Below are 13,658 nucleotides of genomic sequence, written 5' to 3'. Positions count from 1 at the left end.
CATGAAAACAACATGGAAAGAGAAATATGTTGTATAAAAGACTTTAATATTGCATAAAACAAATTTAAATATGTACAATGACAGAACAGTACAATGATAAAATACATCTTAAAGCAGGCATCTAACCTCTTTTCTGAGATGAGGGTTGTGCCATTTGTAAAAGCTACAGCGCGAGTACAAAATGTTAAAATGAACTGATAAAAACCAAATGGCACATCAGTCAAAAACGCAGGCACCAATCCTGGTAAAACAGGCGACACCTCGAGCTTAGTTTTGGTCAGAAAACACAAAATGAGAAGTGAATGGTAGCCTTGGGGTGTACCACTAATCCTCTAGTCTCTCATTTGTAAACCGTAAAACAGAAATCACCATCATGAGAGAGTGTTACGCAATACTGCACATATCAGTGCCTGTTAAAAAGACTTTAGTAGTTAGGGCACATTTAATGGCTATGGTAATGTCAGCAAACCCAGGGTTTGAGAGTGAAAAGCACATTTTAGCATCTGCTGATCAGGCTGCTTAAAATGCAAAGTCATGGTTGGACATGGAGAAGAACTGGGGCCTTTTAAGAAGTTTCTCCATCTCAGATTTCCCATATTGGAATGCAGGTGCATGGGTACACATTCCCCACAGAGGCTCCACATGGGAACAGAGTGTTCCCAGTGTTCAGACAAACCCACAACTCATGGCTGACTGTTTTTTTTTTTTTTTTTCCCCACATAAATGCAAACAATTTATCACTGAATAGTCAGGATCTGTTTTCATGCAAAACGCATCATGCATAAAAGGGATTTTGTTTACTGTGCAAGTTCTGCAAAAGTCTTTAAAACATAATGAAAAAAAAAAACCTGTGACTACTGGAGTAGGAATTAAACTGATGCATTCAGATGTCAGATTTTACAGTAGGAGCTTTACAAAGTGCTCAGAAATGACTTAACTACCTGCATTTAGACACTATAGTCATTTTTACTTCACTTCAGACATCTAGAGTATGTGATCTCTCAGGTCATGATGCAGATCAAAAGTCTGGTTTTGTTTATCCAATTTAAAAAGGGGAAGTGAGCTTGCCAGTGCCACATGGATAAAAAAAAAAAAAAAAAAAAAAAAAAAAAAAAAAAAAAAAAAAACATGACCTGCCACAAATAGCAGTTAAATAAAAATCTGCACTCCAGGAAAAGAAAATTTCAGCATTCTCGTCTTTTTCCAGTTTTGCCTACGGATCATTCTGCCAAAAGCCAGCATCACTCTGCTGATGCCATTGTCTAGCTCCGAACCATTTGGTCGTTTAAGTATCAAAACAGTTGCCTCAAAAACAAGCAAGCTGACCAAAGAGTCATGGAAATGAGCTAGTCAAGTCCTCAAGTGACTCGCAGTCAGTCACAAGTCCTCCTGTAACTGGTAACAAGCAAACAGAAGCAGCAGCCAACAGCATGTTGTGCTGCAACAGACGCTCATCTGGCAAAAGTCAGACAACTTTGCTGCATCAAAAACCTTCAGGTCCATTCAATCACTGATCACAGCAACATCCTCTCAAAAGCAGAGCCCTAAGAGTATGTCCTAATATGGACTTTCCTCACTTCCTGGTTTCAGCCCCTTTGTCCCTCCGTCTCCCTCCCACCCTTCAGTGCTGTCATCAGGTTAACGTGCTCACGTCAGAAGGATTAAAACCAGGCTTCAATTCCAGCTGTCAGAGGCAGAGCCTCTTCTGGTGATGGCCCTGAGGGGGCTGCGAGACACAGAGCCCCTCTTCTTCCAGCGAACTGAAAAGAAAAAAAAGCATCAGTCAGTGACGTTAGCTTGGCAGCTGCAAATGAAAAACACTGTTTAATTTTTTTTTTGCTGCCTTTGTGTGGGCTATTATTGTCACCTCACCTTTCCCCAGACTGGCAGGCAGCGTGGAGCTCTTGGTGCTGGTGGGAGAGTTGGACGACGACTCTACGTGTTTCCCCTTCGCCTCTGCGGGCGGCAGCGTGGCCGAGCCGTCCTGCTGCCAGTCGTTCAACGCACGCTGGAAGGAATGAGCCAGACAAGCCGTCATGTCTCGGGCCCGTTCTGCCCGGCTGCACCAAAACACCCGACACTGCAGCTGCTGCCCCTGATGTTTGCAGATGTACAGGAAGACGTTTGGTCGGTTGGCGTCAGCAGCACAGTACGCAATATCCTGCAGATACGTCTTAGTGAGCTGCCGTCCTGTACTCAGCTCTTTGACCTCAACGTATCTTGGTCGCACCACCAAAGCGTGATCTTTGCTTAGCTTCTTCCCATTAGAAATACCTTCTAGTAAGTGGCTGATAGCATCCTGGGCCTGCTCTCGATCCAGAGAGAAGATTTTCTCTGTGCCCAGGTAATGGACTTTGAAGAGAGGGTCACCGTGGGACAGAGACTCTGTGCGGTCACGGCGGAAACGCCGACGCAGAGCAGCAGGAGAGTTCTTAAGGGTCTGCATGAGGTGGAAGGTGCCCAGGGACATGTTGCGTTTCTGGCTGGGTTCAGAGGAAACTTTAGCTGATGCTTAGCTGCCAGTGGTCAGCCGGTCCTCTTCAGAACCTCTCCCACTCTTCCACCTTTTCTCTTTAAATGGAGCGTAGCTGCATCCACTGGTTTTATCTGAAATGAGCCAGGTAAAGACAGTGACGTTAGCAGATCCATTCCAAAGGAGGATGAATAATTGAGTGAAACAGATGTGTAGATGAGTTAAACAAGAAAAGGACAGGCTACATCTAACAAATGGATCATTTTGACACTAAGGATTTTCTCATGCATGAAGCAACTCTTCCCCAGTTACGTTTTTTGTGCAATTTCAAGCCTATGACTCCTTGATGAGGAGGGGGAAAAACACACAGTCAGAGCAGCTTGTGCTGCAGCATGGAAAAACAAAGGCCACCATACAGGATCAGTGACGCAGTCAGTGATGAATATTCATTCACCACAGACTCCAGCTGTTAAATATTTACAGCTTTGGCTTGGCCTTTGTCCTCATAACAGTAAACCCTTAAGAAAGGTACTAAACACAGAGCTGAGCTGAAAGCATGACAACATAAATTGAAGGTTAACATATAAATGACAAAGACGAGCACACAGGTACATAGCGTACTTTTGACTGAACCACATGCCAAATATTACAAGCAATTATTCCCATACTACTACTTACTGCAGAACCTGAGGCTTCTGTGACCTTGTAAACTCAAGTCTTACGCAATCACATCTGGCCTCCCATTGTCTCCCATCCCACAAAAATCACTGCACTGCCTGTTCTCCATTGTGTTACAATTTATTCCCCCCCCCCCCCCCTTCTCTTTTCTCGGCCATTCTTTCAACATCCTAGCTCCCTCCTCAGAAGTGAGTTGCAGAGAACCGCCGACTGTTCCGAGGTAGTGGCCATTGTGAGTTAAGCCCCTGTGCAGGAAACAGCTTTGCATTCCCCTCTAAATATTTCTCCTACAAACAATGGCATGCTTCTGAGAGTATGTCACATCACAGTTTGGTCCAGGACACGCAAAATATACAGTTGTGTGTGTGTGTGTGTGGATTACAAACATGCAAAAAGTGCTGAAACCATCAATTTGACTTGATATGACAAACACATGGATTCCTTTAAAGCTGTCATGCAATTCAAACCAAACCTGTGTCAAGGTAAGAAGACCTCACTGACATCAAAGAAACTTCCTTTCCTGACTGGTGCAAAGAGGAACCAGGTCCAAACAGTTCATCCTCTTGTTTTTGTCAGAGTCTTTTGAATTTTTCTATTTATATTTAAATTCTTAGCCAAAACATATTTAACACAAAGTGAACTAATTTCATATATTAAGAATTTAATTTAAATATAAATCACAGGAGGCAGAACTTAACAAGGAAGCTGTTTCACTTAATCCTCGAGTCCCTTTTTGCACCAAAATAAAAAGCCAATAGTGCAATGGTACATGGCATGACTTTTTCTTTTCTTCGTGTTTCTTTCACGCCGAATTAGCCAACAGAAGCTCGTGAGTCCTTAAAACAACTAAAACACGTGATACTCGTCGTCTAATCTCAAAGGTAGACGAGATAACTTTGAACTCACTGGTTTTAAAACGTGATCCGGCGTGCTCCGAAGCCTCCGTTCAACTCCATTGTTAGGTGCCAAAAAAAAAAACCAAATCCCCAAACTATCCAAACCCACTGTCACTTCTCAGCGACAGAAGAACAGAAGCACAACTCAACTTTACACTGTCCAAATGATTTCTTCTTCTAGTCTTACCTGGCCAGAGTCGCATGCAACCGATGTCCTCGTGCGCCTCAGGTGAACCTCAGGTGAGTCCCGTGGACTTTTTAAAAAACTCCCCTGCGCGTTCACACGAAGTTCTGGTCGTGCTCTGAGCTCCGCGTTGTTCGTGCCTAAACAGACGGAGACGGTTTAAGTGCGGACTGAACCATAGTCTCCCGGCTTCGCTCGACTGACGTGAGAGCTGAGTGAAATCACTGAACCCGTGGGACGCACCGTTTTAAACAGCGTAGGCGCGATCTCGTCACACGCGTGGACGAGCGCTTGCGTCGGAGCCGTGTGGAGGCTGCTGCGCGTTGTGTGCGCAGAGGGAGGTCAGGGGGAAGATTGATGATTTACAGCACATGACACTTTGTTCACTTATTTACACAGACAGCATGTCTAATACTGTATATTGTGTCAGAATGTAAAATATTACTACCCAAGACTGCATCTTTAAAGTATAAATATTCTATTTATAAATGATGTGGTCGCAATGTAGCATTTTAGACACGTCTCCCAAAACAATGGGATCCAATCTGCAATTTAAAATAAAGTATTATGATAAGAGACCCCTACATGTTACAGAAATGTGTACAAAATACAAATCCCACCTTTTAAAACACAGGTTATAATGCCGGTTCACATGAAGAAACAAGAATAACAAAAAAAAAACAAAAAACCTAGCATCAGATTTTTTTCAACTAATTAATTCATTGTGCTGCCTCTACTTAAGAAGCTTCCTGAACTTTAATATTGATAAAACCTTAAAGCTTTGAATTTGAAAGGCCAAGATTCAAAGGATTATTCATAGCAACATTTTAGTAGACGTCATGTCACAAGCCCACGAGACAACATGCTCGTCCAATTTTAAGTTTCACAATGTTTTAAGCATATGTGCAACACGACACTGAGGAAACATCTGAGACCCACTACCTCTCATTAACCATCAGATTGCGTCACAGCTCGTCTCTAATGGGCATCGTTGGCCTCACTAGTTCAGATCTGCCTTGAGTGTTTATTCTGGGGGTATTTTGAACAGTGGCAGAGGAAAACTTTAACCAGTTCCATGTGTGTGTATGTGTGTGTGTGTGTGTGTGTGTGTGTGCAGTGTGGCTGGGTGTGCCTGTAGTGGGGAAACAGTAGGGCCCCTGTTTCGCCTGGGTTTGGCCCAACAACAGTTAAGTTCTGGACGTCACACCTGCTTCACTGCCTAGCAGGACACACTGGAACTATTCTTGGGGCACCAGTGACATAATGGATCATCTCAGACAGGCACCCACCCTCCTCTGGAACAGGGTCAGCACCCAAACTGTGGCACAGGCACAGCTGCAGCTGCAGCTCTTGGGGATGTGAGAACATGCTGTGACATTTTGCATTATATAAGGTAGAACTTATAATTGGTGCTCCCAGAGAGAGACTCATTGCATGCTAAGACGATAATGACAAACATATAATGAGATCTTTACCACTTGATTAGAAGGGATTGCAGCGGTCAAAGCACTATTCAGACAAAAGAACTCAATACAGTGCAACATACACTAAAGCTGCAGCCGCTGCTCTACTAACATGCTGCTTATGTAATACTCAGCATTGTGTAAAACACTGAACATGGCTCATCAACCTACTTTGTGGTACCTATTACTTGCATAATGGTAATGCTCATTGGGTCTTTGTTTCCTGCACTAGCTTGGTTACAATTCTTTGTGTTGTAAATAAACCCTACAAGTAGCATCAAGGCATTATTATCACTGGGCGTAGACGCTGTTAGGGAAATACCCAATAATTCAGAAAATAATTGGTAATTATTAATGCAAATGTCTTGACTGCTACTTCAAACTAAAGCCAGCAAGTTGGAAACCCTCTGCGGAGGTAATTACAAGTCACCGTGGCGAAACAAAGACAGCAGAAAGGGGTGAAGGAAAAGATTTCATCAAGTGCAGACAAAGTCAACACAATTAATCTGGGAGGAAATTCGAGGATTTCAAGGAACAAAATCACAGACTGTGCCTATAACGAGACAGGAGCAAATCTAAGAATGAGAATATAAATATTTATTGATGAGATTAGCTTCTAATTCACAGTAAAGATAGGCTGGCTCAGACTGCAAGGCTTTTACAACTCCAGTGAACAAACAGTTTCAAAGACCTGTTCCAAGAAGCAGGTTTACTGAGTTATCTGGTGCACTTCTTAGAAGGTTGTCTATCAAATTGACAGGGCCGTGAGCTCTGTCCTTGTCATACAGTGTCTTTAAAAGACAAATAGAAATATAACACTGACAATTTAGGAAGTCAAATGACCATATATAAACCTCCATCCATGTGTGTCCAGTTCCCGTTTTTCTAAATTGCTGTAAATCAAACGTCATTGGCATTTACTAATGTGCATCTTGGCTTGTTAACAATGAGGCAGCATTCCAGTTTGCCAACTCTTCTACTGAGACAAAACGCACATTACAGTCTGTTCCCAGCCATGATGGTTATCAGAGCTGTCAATCATTTGCAGTCACACTTGAGACCGGGCCTCTGAGCAACAGTGCTGCTCTAAATCCAGTCTGGATTGAACTTTTGAAAAGGGATAATGACTTGTTAAATCAACTCTGCAACACAGTAGAAATAGTGATTACAGAAATCTAATAAACATAATGACACCAACAGTTTTTACTATTAGCCAGACTAAAATCATTTATCTCAGTTTTAAATAAAGGTTGAACATGAAAAATAAAATGTTATAGAAAAGGCTCACGTGAACAAAACTTAAATGGTGATTAAGGAAAATCAATATTCAGTCTAAACCATTAAATTATCTCTTTGCGTTCTACCACATTTGACCCAAATGGAATCAGCACGTGTCTCTGTCACTGCCAATCGAATCATCTGCAGTCATACAGGTTTTTGCTCTTATTTACTTGAATGCCTCACACCCATAGCTACAGTGTGTTCCAATTCAGGTCTTGCAATCGCAGCAGAGGCGTGTTGCATAACCTCGTCTGTCTTGAGCAGCTACATGTTTTGATTGTGAGAATGGCGTTCCTTTTCCATAACAATGCCTAGCGGAAAACAATAACTAGCTCTCTGTTTATGTCAAAATACAGACTGAAGTGCCACTGAGTAAGTGGCTTGCAGAGTTCACACTTGTGCACAGTGGTCATTAAGACAAGTTTGTATAGCTCAGTGCCAGAAACAGGATCTAAGGAAAAGCAGACTAGCGATAGTGATGTTGGCGTTCTTGTGAAACAGTAAGAGAGGTGGGTAAATCAATGTGTTTATCCCCTCCCTGGTTACACCTTCATTAACAAGAACAACAGGCCTCTGGTTCCAAAGACGGAAATGTCTATGTTACTCAAGAGAAACCTCACTGGTAGGGGTTCCTTGTATCTGCTGGCCTCGTAGTCCGGTTTTCCTGTTATTTGCTTCAATTCAAAGGAATCAAATCTGAGGAAATTAGTTAAGAAAGAGAAAGAAAGGAAACTGAGAGGCCTGTCAATTGATAACCTGGAAATTCTAAACTACTTCATAAATTGTGAATTCATAGTCAGAGGGTTTGGGTCTTAAAGGGGGTTTTATTGCCACTTAAAAACACAATTAATCGCACACACACACATCTACTTTTTGGCTGCAGCCCAAGCCTTGATGCTTCATTACAGTAAAGCTTTAAGGGAGAGGCGATTTCCTCAGGATGTTGCTGCAGTACCTTATTTGCTGCTTTGTGTTTGGGGTTGAGATGTGCTACGTGCATTTCATGAGCTGCTGCTTTCTGTGGAAATACAGGAGTATGTGGAGCTGATATACAGTCCTTTGTTTATGTTTGCTTAAGAGGGTACTGGCCAGGTAAACACCGAGGAGACAATAGGGGTTAAAAATGATAAGCCCTGGTGTAAATGTGTACAATTATCATCTACTGTAAGTGCATCTTTAGGACCTCTGCATGGGTAACAATATATAATAACACTATGACTCCACTGTTTATCATGATTAATTTATTTTCTTCTTATTTTATTTTCTGTTCCTTTAGCATCACCATTTGAATTGACATTTGCATGTTTGAGGAAATGTTCTTAATTTGGAATAACAATCTTTGCGCCGTCGCGCCTAAGCACAGCTCCAAAAGAGCTGCTAGCATGGAAGTGGACATGGATCAGATATTTTGCTTCTTCAGAACTACCCAGCATGACGTACCATCTGACCACAACGGCGCACGTTTGCAAACAGTGTCTGCTGGAGGAAATTTATAGCCTTGCACTTGGTTGTTCACATGAAAAGTAACAGAATTAGTTGTGCCAAGAATGTCAAAAAGAAGCTAGAGAACAGGAGGAGCTCTTGGCTTCTGCCTCAGCTCTGTTTGCCAATGATAGCATGGATTGTGTGTGGATGTCAGTTTTGGAAAGTTACAGGAATGGTCGGACACAACCCCCACCTCCCTTCAGTCCTTATATATCATCTGTATTTACTGACCCTTGTAGTTGCATTGCTAGGAAAAAGACAGGCTCCGTTTTTACTTCCCATCAGTTGCTGATATCAGCAACAACAAACAAACTGGGACATGTAGAAAGTTTATGTTTCTATGTTTAATAGAGTCTGTATCAGAAAAAGCTAATCTCTGCCCTTACTGTGTGCAAACATGCTTAATATCTGCACATGAGCCCTAAGGCGAAGAGTATTATTAAGCAATCCAAAGTAATACTTGTTTACAGTAACAACAGGTTTACATCTAAATCAGTGTTGTATGAAAACTTGGATGGCTTCAGGTCTGACCTCGGTAAGGCTTCGGGAATGTTTTATAGGCACAGACCAGGGAGCAAAAAGGGAAGCTGGGGGGTTAATGGCAGTGTTATCAGTGGGACAGAAATATGAGGCTTATAAATAGCTCTTTTTTGTTTGATTAGTAAGCAAAACAGAGTAATTTATCTCAGACTGATGTTTGCCAGCAGCTTAGTGAAAGTGAACCTGAAGCTGTAAAAGAATGGTTAACTGGACACGGATGGGGAGCTTTGTCAGAATGAGACGCATCTTTGGTTTCCTTACAGGAAAGTTATCTATTTATCTTTACGGAAAATGCACCTGCATTGTTATTGTTTAATTTTTTACTGCTCTCAGCCAACCTCATGATGAGAAAGTGTCCTGACCCTCATAGGAATCACATGACTCAGACTAAGGGAAGTTTCAAGAAGAACAAACAAAGAGCAACATCTGTCAGCCTGACTGCTCCTACACACCACCGGCTGCAGATGTCCTAATAAGGCATGTTAATGGGTCCCTGTGGTGCAGAGGGAATGACACCCTGTCTGCTTTTTCCTCATCTAGTTATCTTTACATGAGGGTTGCGCCAGCCTGCTGATGAGCTAATTTCCTTTTCTTTTCATTTATCAGACTAAGCAGAGTTTCTGGGTACAACATGAGAAGGCCAGACAGGAAGAAGAGTTTGTCTGGGGGAAGTTCTTAACCCATACTGCTTATTTTTAAGTTTTATACGAAGGCATTGTGACGTTTCTTGAAAATAGGGGACTATTACAGCCATTTCTGCAATAGGAAGCTCAGTGCCAAGGGGAGAACACCCAATTATGCAATATCCTAGAATAAATCAAAAATGTGGGATTTTGGACTTTCTTGCGGTCACTGTATTCCCAGAGTGAGCTATTAATGATAAGCAGATTAAAAGGCAGCAACACTGTGATAGCTAAAATATTTTCCCTGAGCTGGGCTTTAGTTTGTAATTCTGTATAGACACACACTAGTGTGACAAAGGTACTAATTATGGAGGGCACTTATTTTGAAAGCAAAATATGTCCAAAAATGGAATTTGTGGAAGCCATATGATGGAGGAGGGTTTTATCAGCAATTCCTCTTTTGTTATAAATGTTTTTCAATCCCTTCCCCTTCCCTTTTTTGCCACTTTTAGTTCTTTTTAATTTTTTTTATTAATGTGGTGTTGACTGCTTTGTAGGAGAAATGTTCCTGAGCTCAGGGACCAATCACAATCTAGACTAAACAGGAAGAGGAGGTCGCTTCCTGTACGGGCACAAAGGAGTTACCATTACATGTGGGTGCATCGAGTCTGAATAATAATATGCCGGAAACACTTTCTCAAGGAGAGGAACAATAGCTTGACAGAAATACAAGTAATCCAGCTCAGACCATTGCTGGTCAGGAAACAGTCCAACAAAGGGCCAAACTAAAACAGGTTGTGAAATATACATTGAAAACACTGTCAATTAAATAAAAAGCTGATTATCTAAATGATGACCAAAGGCACAGAATTCACAGTCTTCTATTCATCATCTATCTAAAGCTGTCTGACTGTCACCAGACTACAGGCTGGCTTTCCCCTTTTTCTGGGTATCTAAGATCATCAGAACGTAAAATGAGACCAGAGCAACATGTTGAATGAGCTCTAAACCCCAGGGTTAATGTTTACCTTTCTGTCAGAACGCCAAGTACAATTAACTCAACATCATATTGGGTTGTTTTAATGACAAGAACAGAACTTGGCACTTGGCTGTAAAGCTTTTTCAAATATGACCTTCTGAAGTTGGCATTCAGTATAGCATCTTTTTTATGTATTCAGAGTTGTGAATTATGTCAGTGTTATGTAGTAGAAGAAGGAGAGGAGGAAGCCGTGTTCGTGGGCAAAGAGAGAAGGGCAGGCGAGTAGGGACTTTGACTGTAGGGACTTTGTCAGGGAAAACTAGAGAGTTGGCTGATGTGATGGAGAGAAGAAAGGTGGATATCTGATGTGTTCAGGAGACCAGGTGGAAAGGTTGCAAGGCCTATAGATTAGGAGCAGGATTCAAGCTGTTTTATCATGGTGTGGATGGAAAGAGGAATGGACTAGGAGTTTTCCTGAAGGAGGATTTTGCTATGAATGTTCTGGAGGTGAAGAGAGTGTCAGATAGGGTGATGAGTCTGAAGCTGGAAGTTGAAGGTGTGATGTTGAATGTTGTCAGTGGTTATGCCCCACAGGTAGGATGTGAGTTAGAAGAGAAGGAGAAATTCTGGATGGGGATGGATGAGGTGATCAGGAAGTGTTTAGCAGAGGTGGCAGTAGAGTTTTTGACTGGGCTACTTAACAAGATCTTGGAGAGTGAGAGAATGCCTGAGGAATGGAGGAGAAGTGTACTGGTGCCCATCTTTAAGAACAATGGAGACGTACAGAGTTGTGGAAACTACAGAGGAATAAAGCTGATGAGTCACACAATGAAGTTATGGGAAAGAGTAGTGGAGGCTAGGCTGAGGTCAGAAGTGAGCATTTGTGAGCAGCAGTATGGTTTCATGCCAAGAAAGAGAACCACTGATGCAATATTTGCTTTGAGAATGCTGATGGAGAAGTACAGAGAAGGCCAGAAGGAGCTGCATTGTGTCTAGATTTGGAAAAAGTGTACGACAGGGTGCCTAGAGAGGAGCTGTGGTTTTGTATGAGGAAGTCTGGAGTGGCAGAGAAGTATGTTCGAGTGGTGCAGGACATGTATGTGAGCTGTAAGACAGTGGTGAGGTGTGCTGTAGGGGTGACAGAGGAGTTCAAGGTGGAGGTGGGACCGCACCAAGGATCGGCTTTGAGCCCCTCCTTGTTTGCTGTGGTGATGGACAGGCTGACAGATGAGGTTAGACAGGAATCTCCGTGAACCATGATGTTTGCAGATGACATTGACATCTGTAGTGAGAGCAGGGAGCAGATGGAGGAAAATCTAGAGAGGTTGAGGTTTTCTCTGGAAAGGAGAGGAATGAAGGTTAGCCGCAGTAAAACAGAGTACATGTGTGTAAATGAGAGGGACTCAAGTAGAACGGTGAGGTTACAGGGAGCAGAGGTGAAGAAGGTGGAGGATTTTAAGAAGGGTCAGCCTAGGTATGTATTCCTAGCAAAGCTGAAGATGTTGAAGTTCTCTCTGGGAGTGACGAGGATGGATAGGATCAGGAATGAGGACATCAGAGGGACAGCTCATGTTAGATGTTTTGGAGAAAAAGCCAGGGAAGCCAGATTGAGATGGTTTGGACATGTTCAGAGGAGGGACAGTGAATACATTGGTAAAAGGATGCTGAGGTTAGAGCTGCCAGGAAGGAGGCCTAGAGGAAGACTAAAGAGGAGGTTCTTGGATGTAGTGAAGGAGGACATGAGGATAGTTGGTGTGGGTGAGGAGGATACAGAGGATAGGGTTAAATGGAGGCAGATGATTCGCTGTGGTGACCCCTGAAGGGTGCAGCCGAAAGGAAAAGAAGAAGAAGAACCTCCCATCATATCCAGAGAAAACCATGTAGCTCCAGAATATGAGATTTTCACTAGTTAAAAAAGAAAAATAGTCCTGTTATGAGATCTGTGACAAATTGTGTCTCAGATCATTTATGGGGCTTATAAATGTTTAATTTGTTTTAAAACTTAGATTTTTCTCAGCACATAAAATGATTGACATTTTATTATTATAAAAAGGTCACATCTCCTTCTGTAATTTCTGTACTTCTTTTGAGTCAGCTAAGAAACTCTTGACCTGTAACTTGAGTGCTTTTCTGTCTTTGTAAATGTAATGCAGATGTAAAACAGGCCACAAGTTTAATTTATGAGCTGCCGAGCACATGCAGTCTGACCAGTTCGGATTAACTTAGAAATAAATGGGAGGAACGTAAAGAGGAACACAGATTTGGCATCAAAGAATTTGCAGCTATAAAGCTAAATTACATCAGACTAGGACAAATCACAATCCCACATGTGACTGTAGTAGCCCTAGCTGCTAGGCTGTATGTTTTAGACGTCTGAAATTATATAATTTAGAAAATCAATCATTGGCTTTTTGTCAAGAATATGTGAAAATCTATCCCCTTTTCCCATTTGCCATCTATTTGGATGATCTGATAGCTTCCTTCACTGGTCACTACCACACACATCATGGAGTAGTAGGCTCCTCTGATGCCGCTATTCTCTAAGCACCTACAGTAGTAGATTTCAGAAACACTAAGACTTGTGGTCTACTTGCATACCAACAATTGTTAGCAGGTTTTGTCAGATGTGACTAGACCAGTGAGAGGCCCCGCTCTTTCATGCTCACAGTCCTGACTAATAATGTCTAATATTTCTGACTGCCTGTGAGTCCTCAAATGCGTGTGTAAAAGGTGTCAGGGGCGTCTGAAGCACGTCATCGACAGCGCTGCAGTTGCCTCTGATGAAAACTGCAATGCTTTTTTTCTCTTTTTTCTTTGCGTCCATGAAAGGAGCCGTTAGTCAGTCTTAAAGAGCCACACCATCCTGCTGCTGCAGCTATTAATAGCCACATATGCAGCTATATATTTTTTTTTTCAGGAGAAAGCCGGTTATGGAGCATTTGAAGCCAGCCCAGCAAAATCCCCCTTTCCCTTCTCATTTCCTCCCCACCCTGTACTCTACAGAATGCCATGGACTGTGACAAATCTCTCTTAAAATGTATTTTTAGCTCTCAGCT

The 13,658-nt window shown here is 42.3% G+C and overlaps 1 protein-coding gene across 1 annotated transcript; it reads right to left on the bottom strand.

The window, feature by feature from the left end:
• Positions 1-25: 25 nt before the first annotated feature.
• LOC113125703 (low density lipoprotein receptor adapter protein 1) lies at positions 26-4,475 on the bottom strand. Its single transcript, XM_026299349.2, has 3 exons — positions 4,235-4,475; positions 1,873-2,607; positions 26-1,760 (listed from the first exon to the last, which is right to left on the bottom strand). Exons 2-3 carry the CDS (start codon positions 2,468-2,470, stop codon positions 1,675-1,677), a joined length of 684 nt encoding a protein of 227 aa, XP_026155134.1. The 5' UTR covers positions 2,471-2,607; positions 4,235-4,475; the 3' UTR covers positions 26-1,674.
• Positions 4,476-13,658: the final 9,183 nt, after the last annotated feature.

Source organism: Mastacembelus armatus, chromosome 18 (assembly GCF_900324485.2).
Source record: "Mastacembelus armatus chromosome 18, fMasArm1.2, whole genome shotgun sequence".
NCBI classification, from domain to species: Eukaryota; Metazoa; Chordata; class Actinopteri; order Synbranchiformes; family Mastacembelidae; genus Mastacembelus; species Mastacembelus armatus.
This window is presented reverse-complemented; position numbering and strand designations above follow the sequence as displayed.

Bases quoted from the DNA above. Each gene is read 5' to 3' on its own strand.
- LOC113125703 (XM_026299349.2), bottom strand. From the start codon at position 2,470: ATGTCCCTGGGCACCTTCCACCTCATGCAGACCCTTAAGAACTCTCCT. The intron at 1,761-1,872 runs GTGAGGTGACAA...TTTTCTTTTCAG, and splicing joins GCCTGCCAGTCTGGGGAAAG to TTCGCTGGAAGAAGAGGGGC.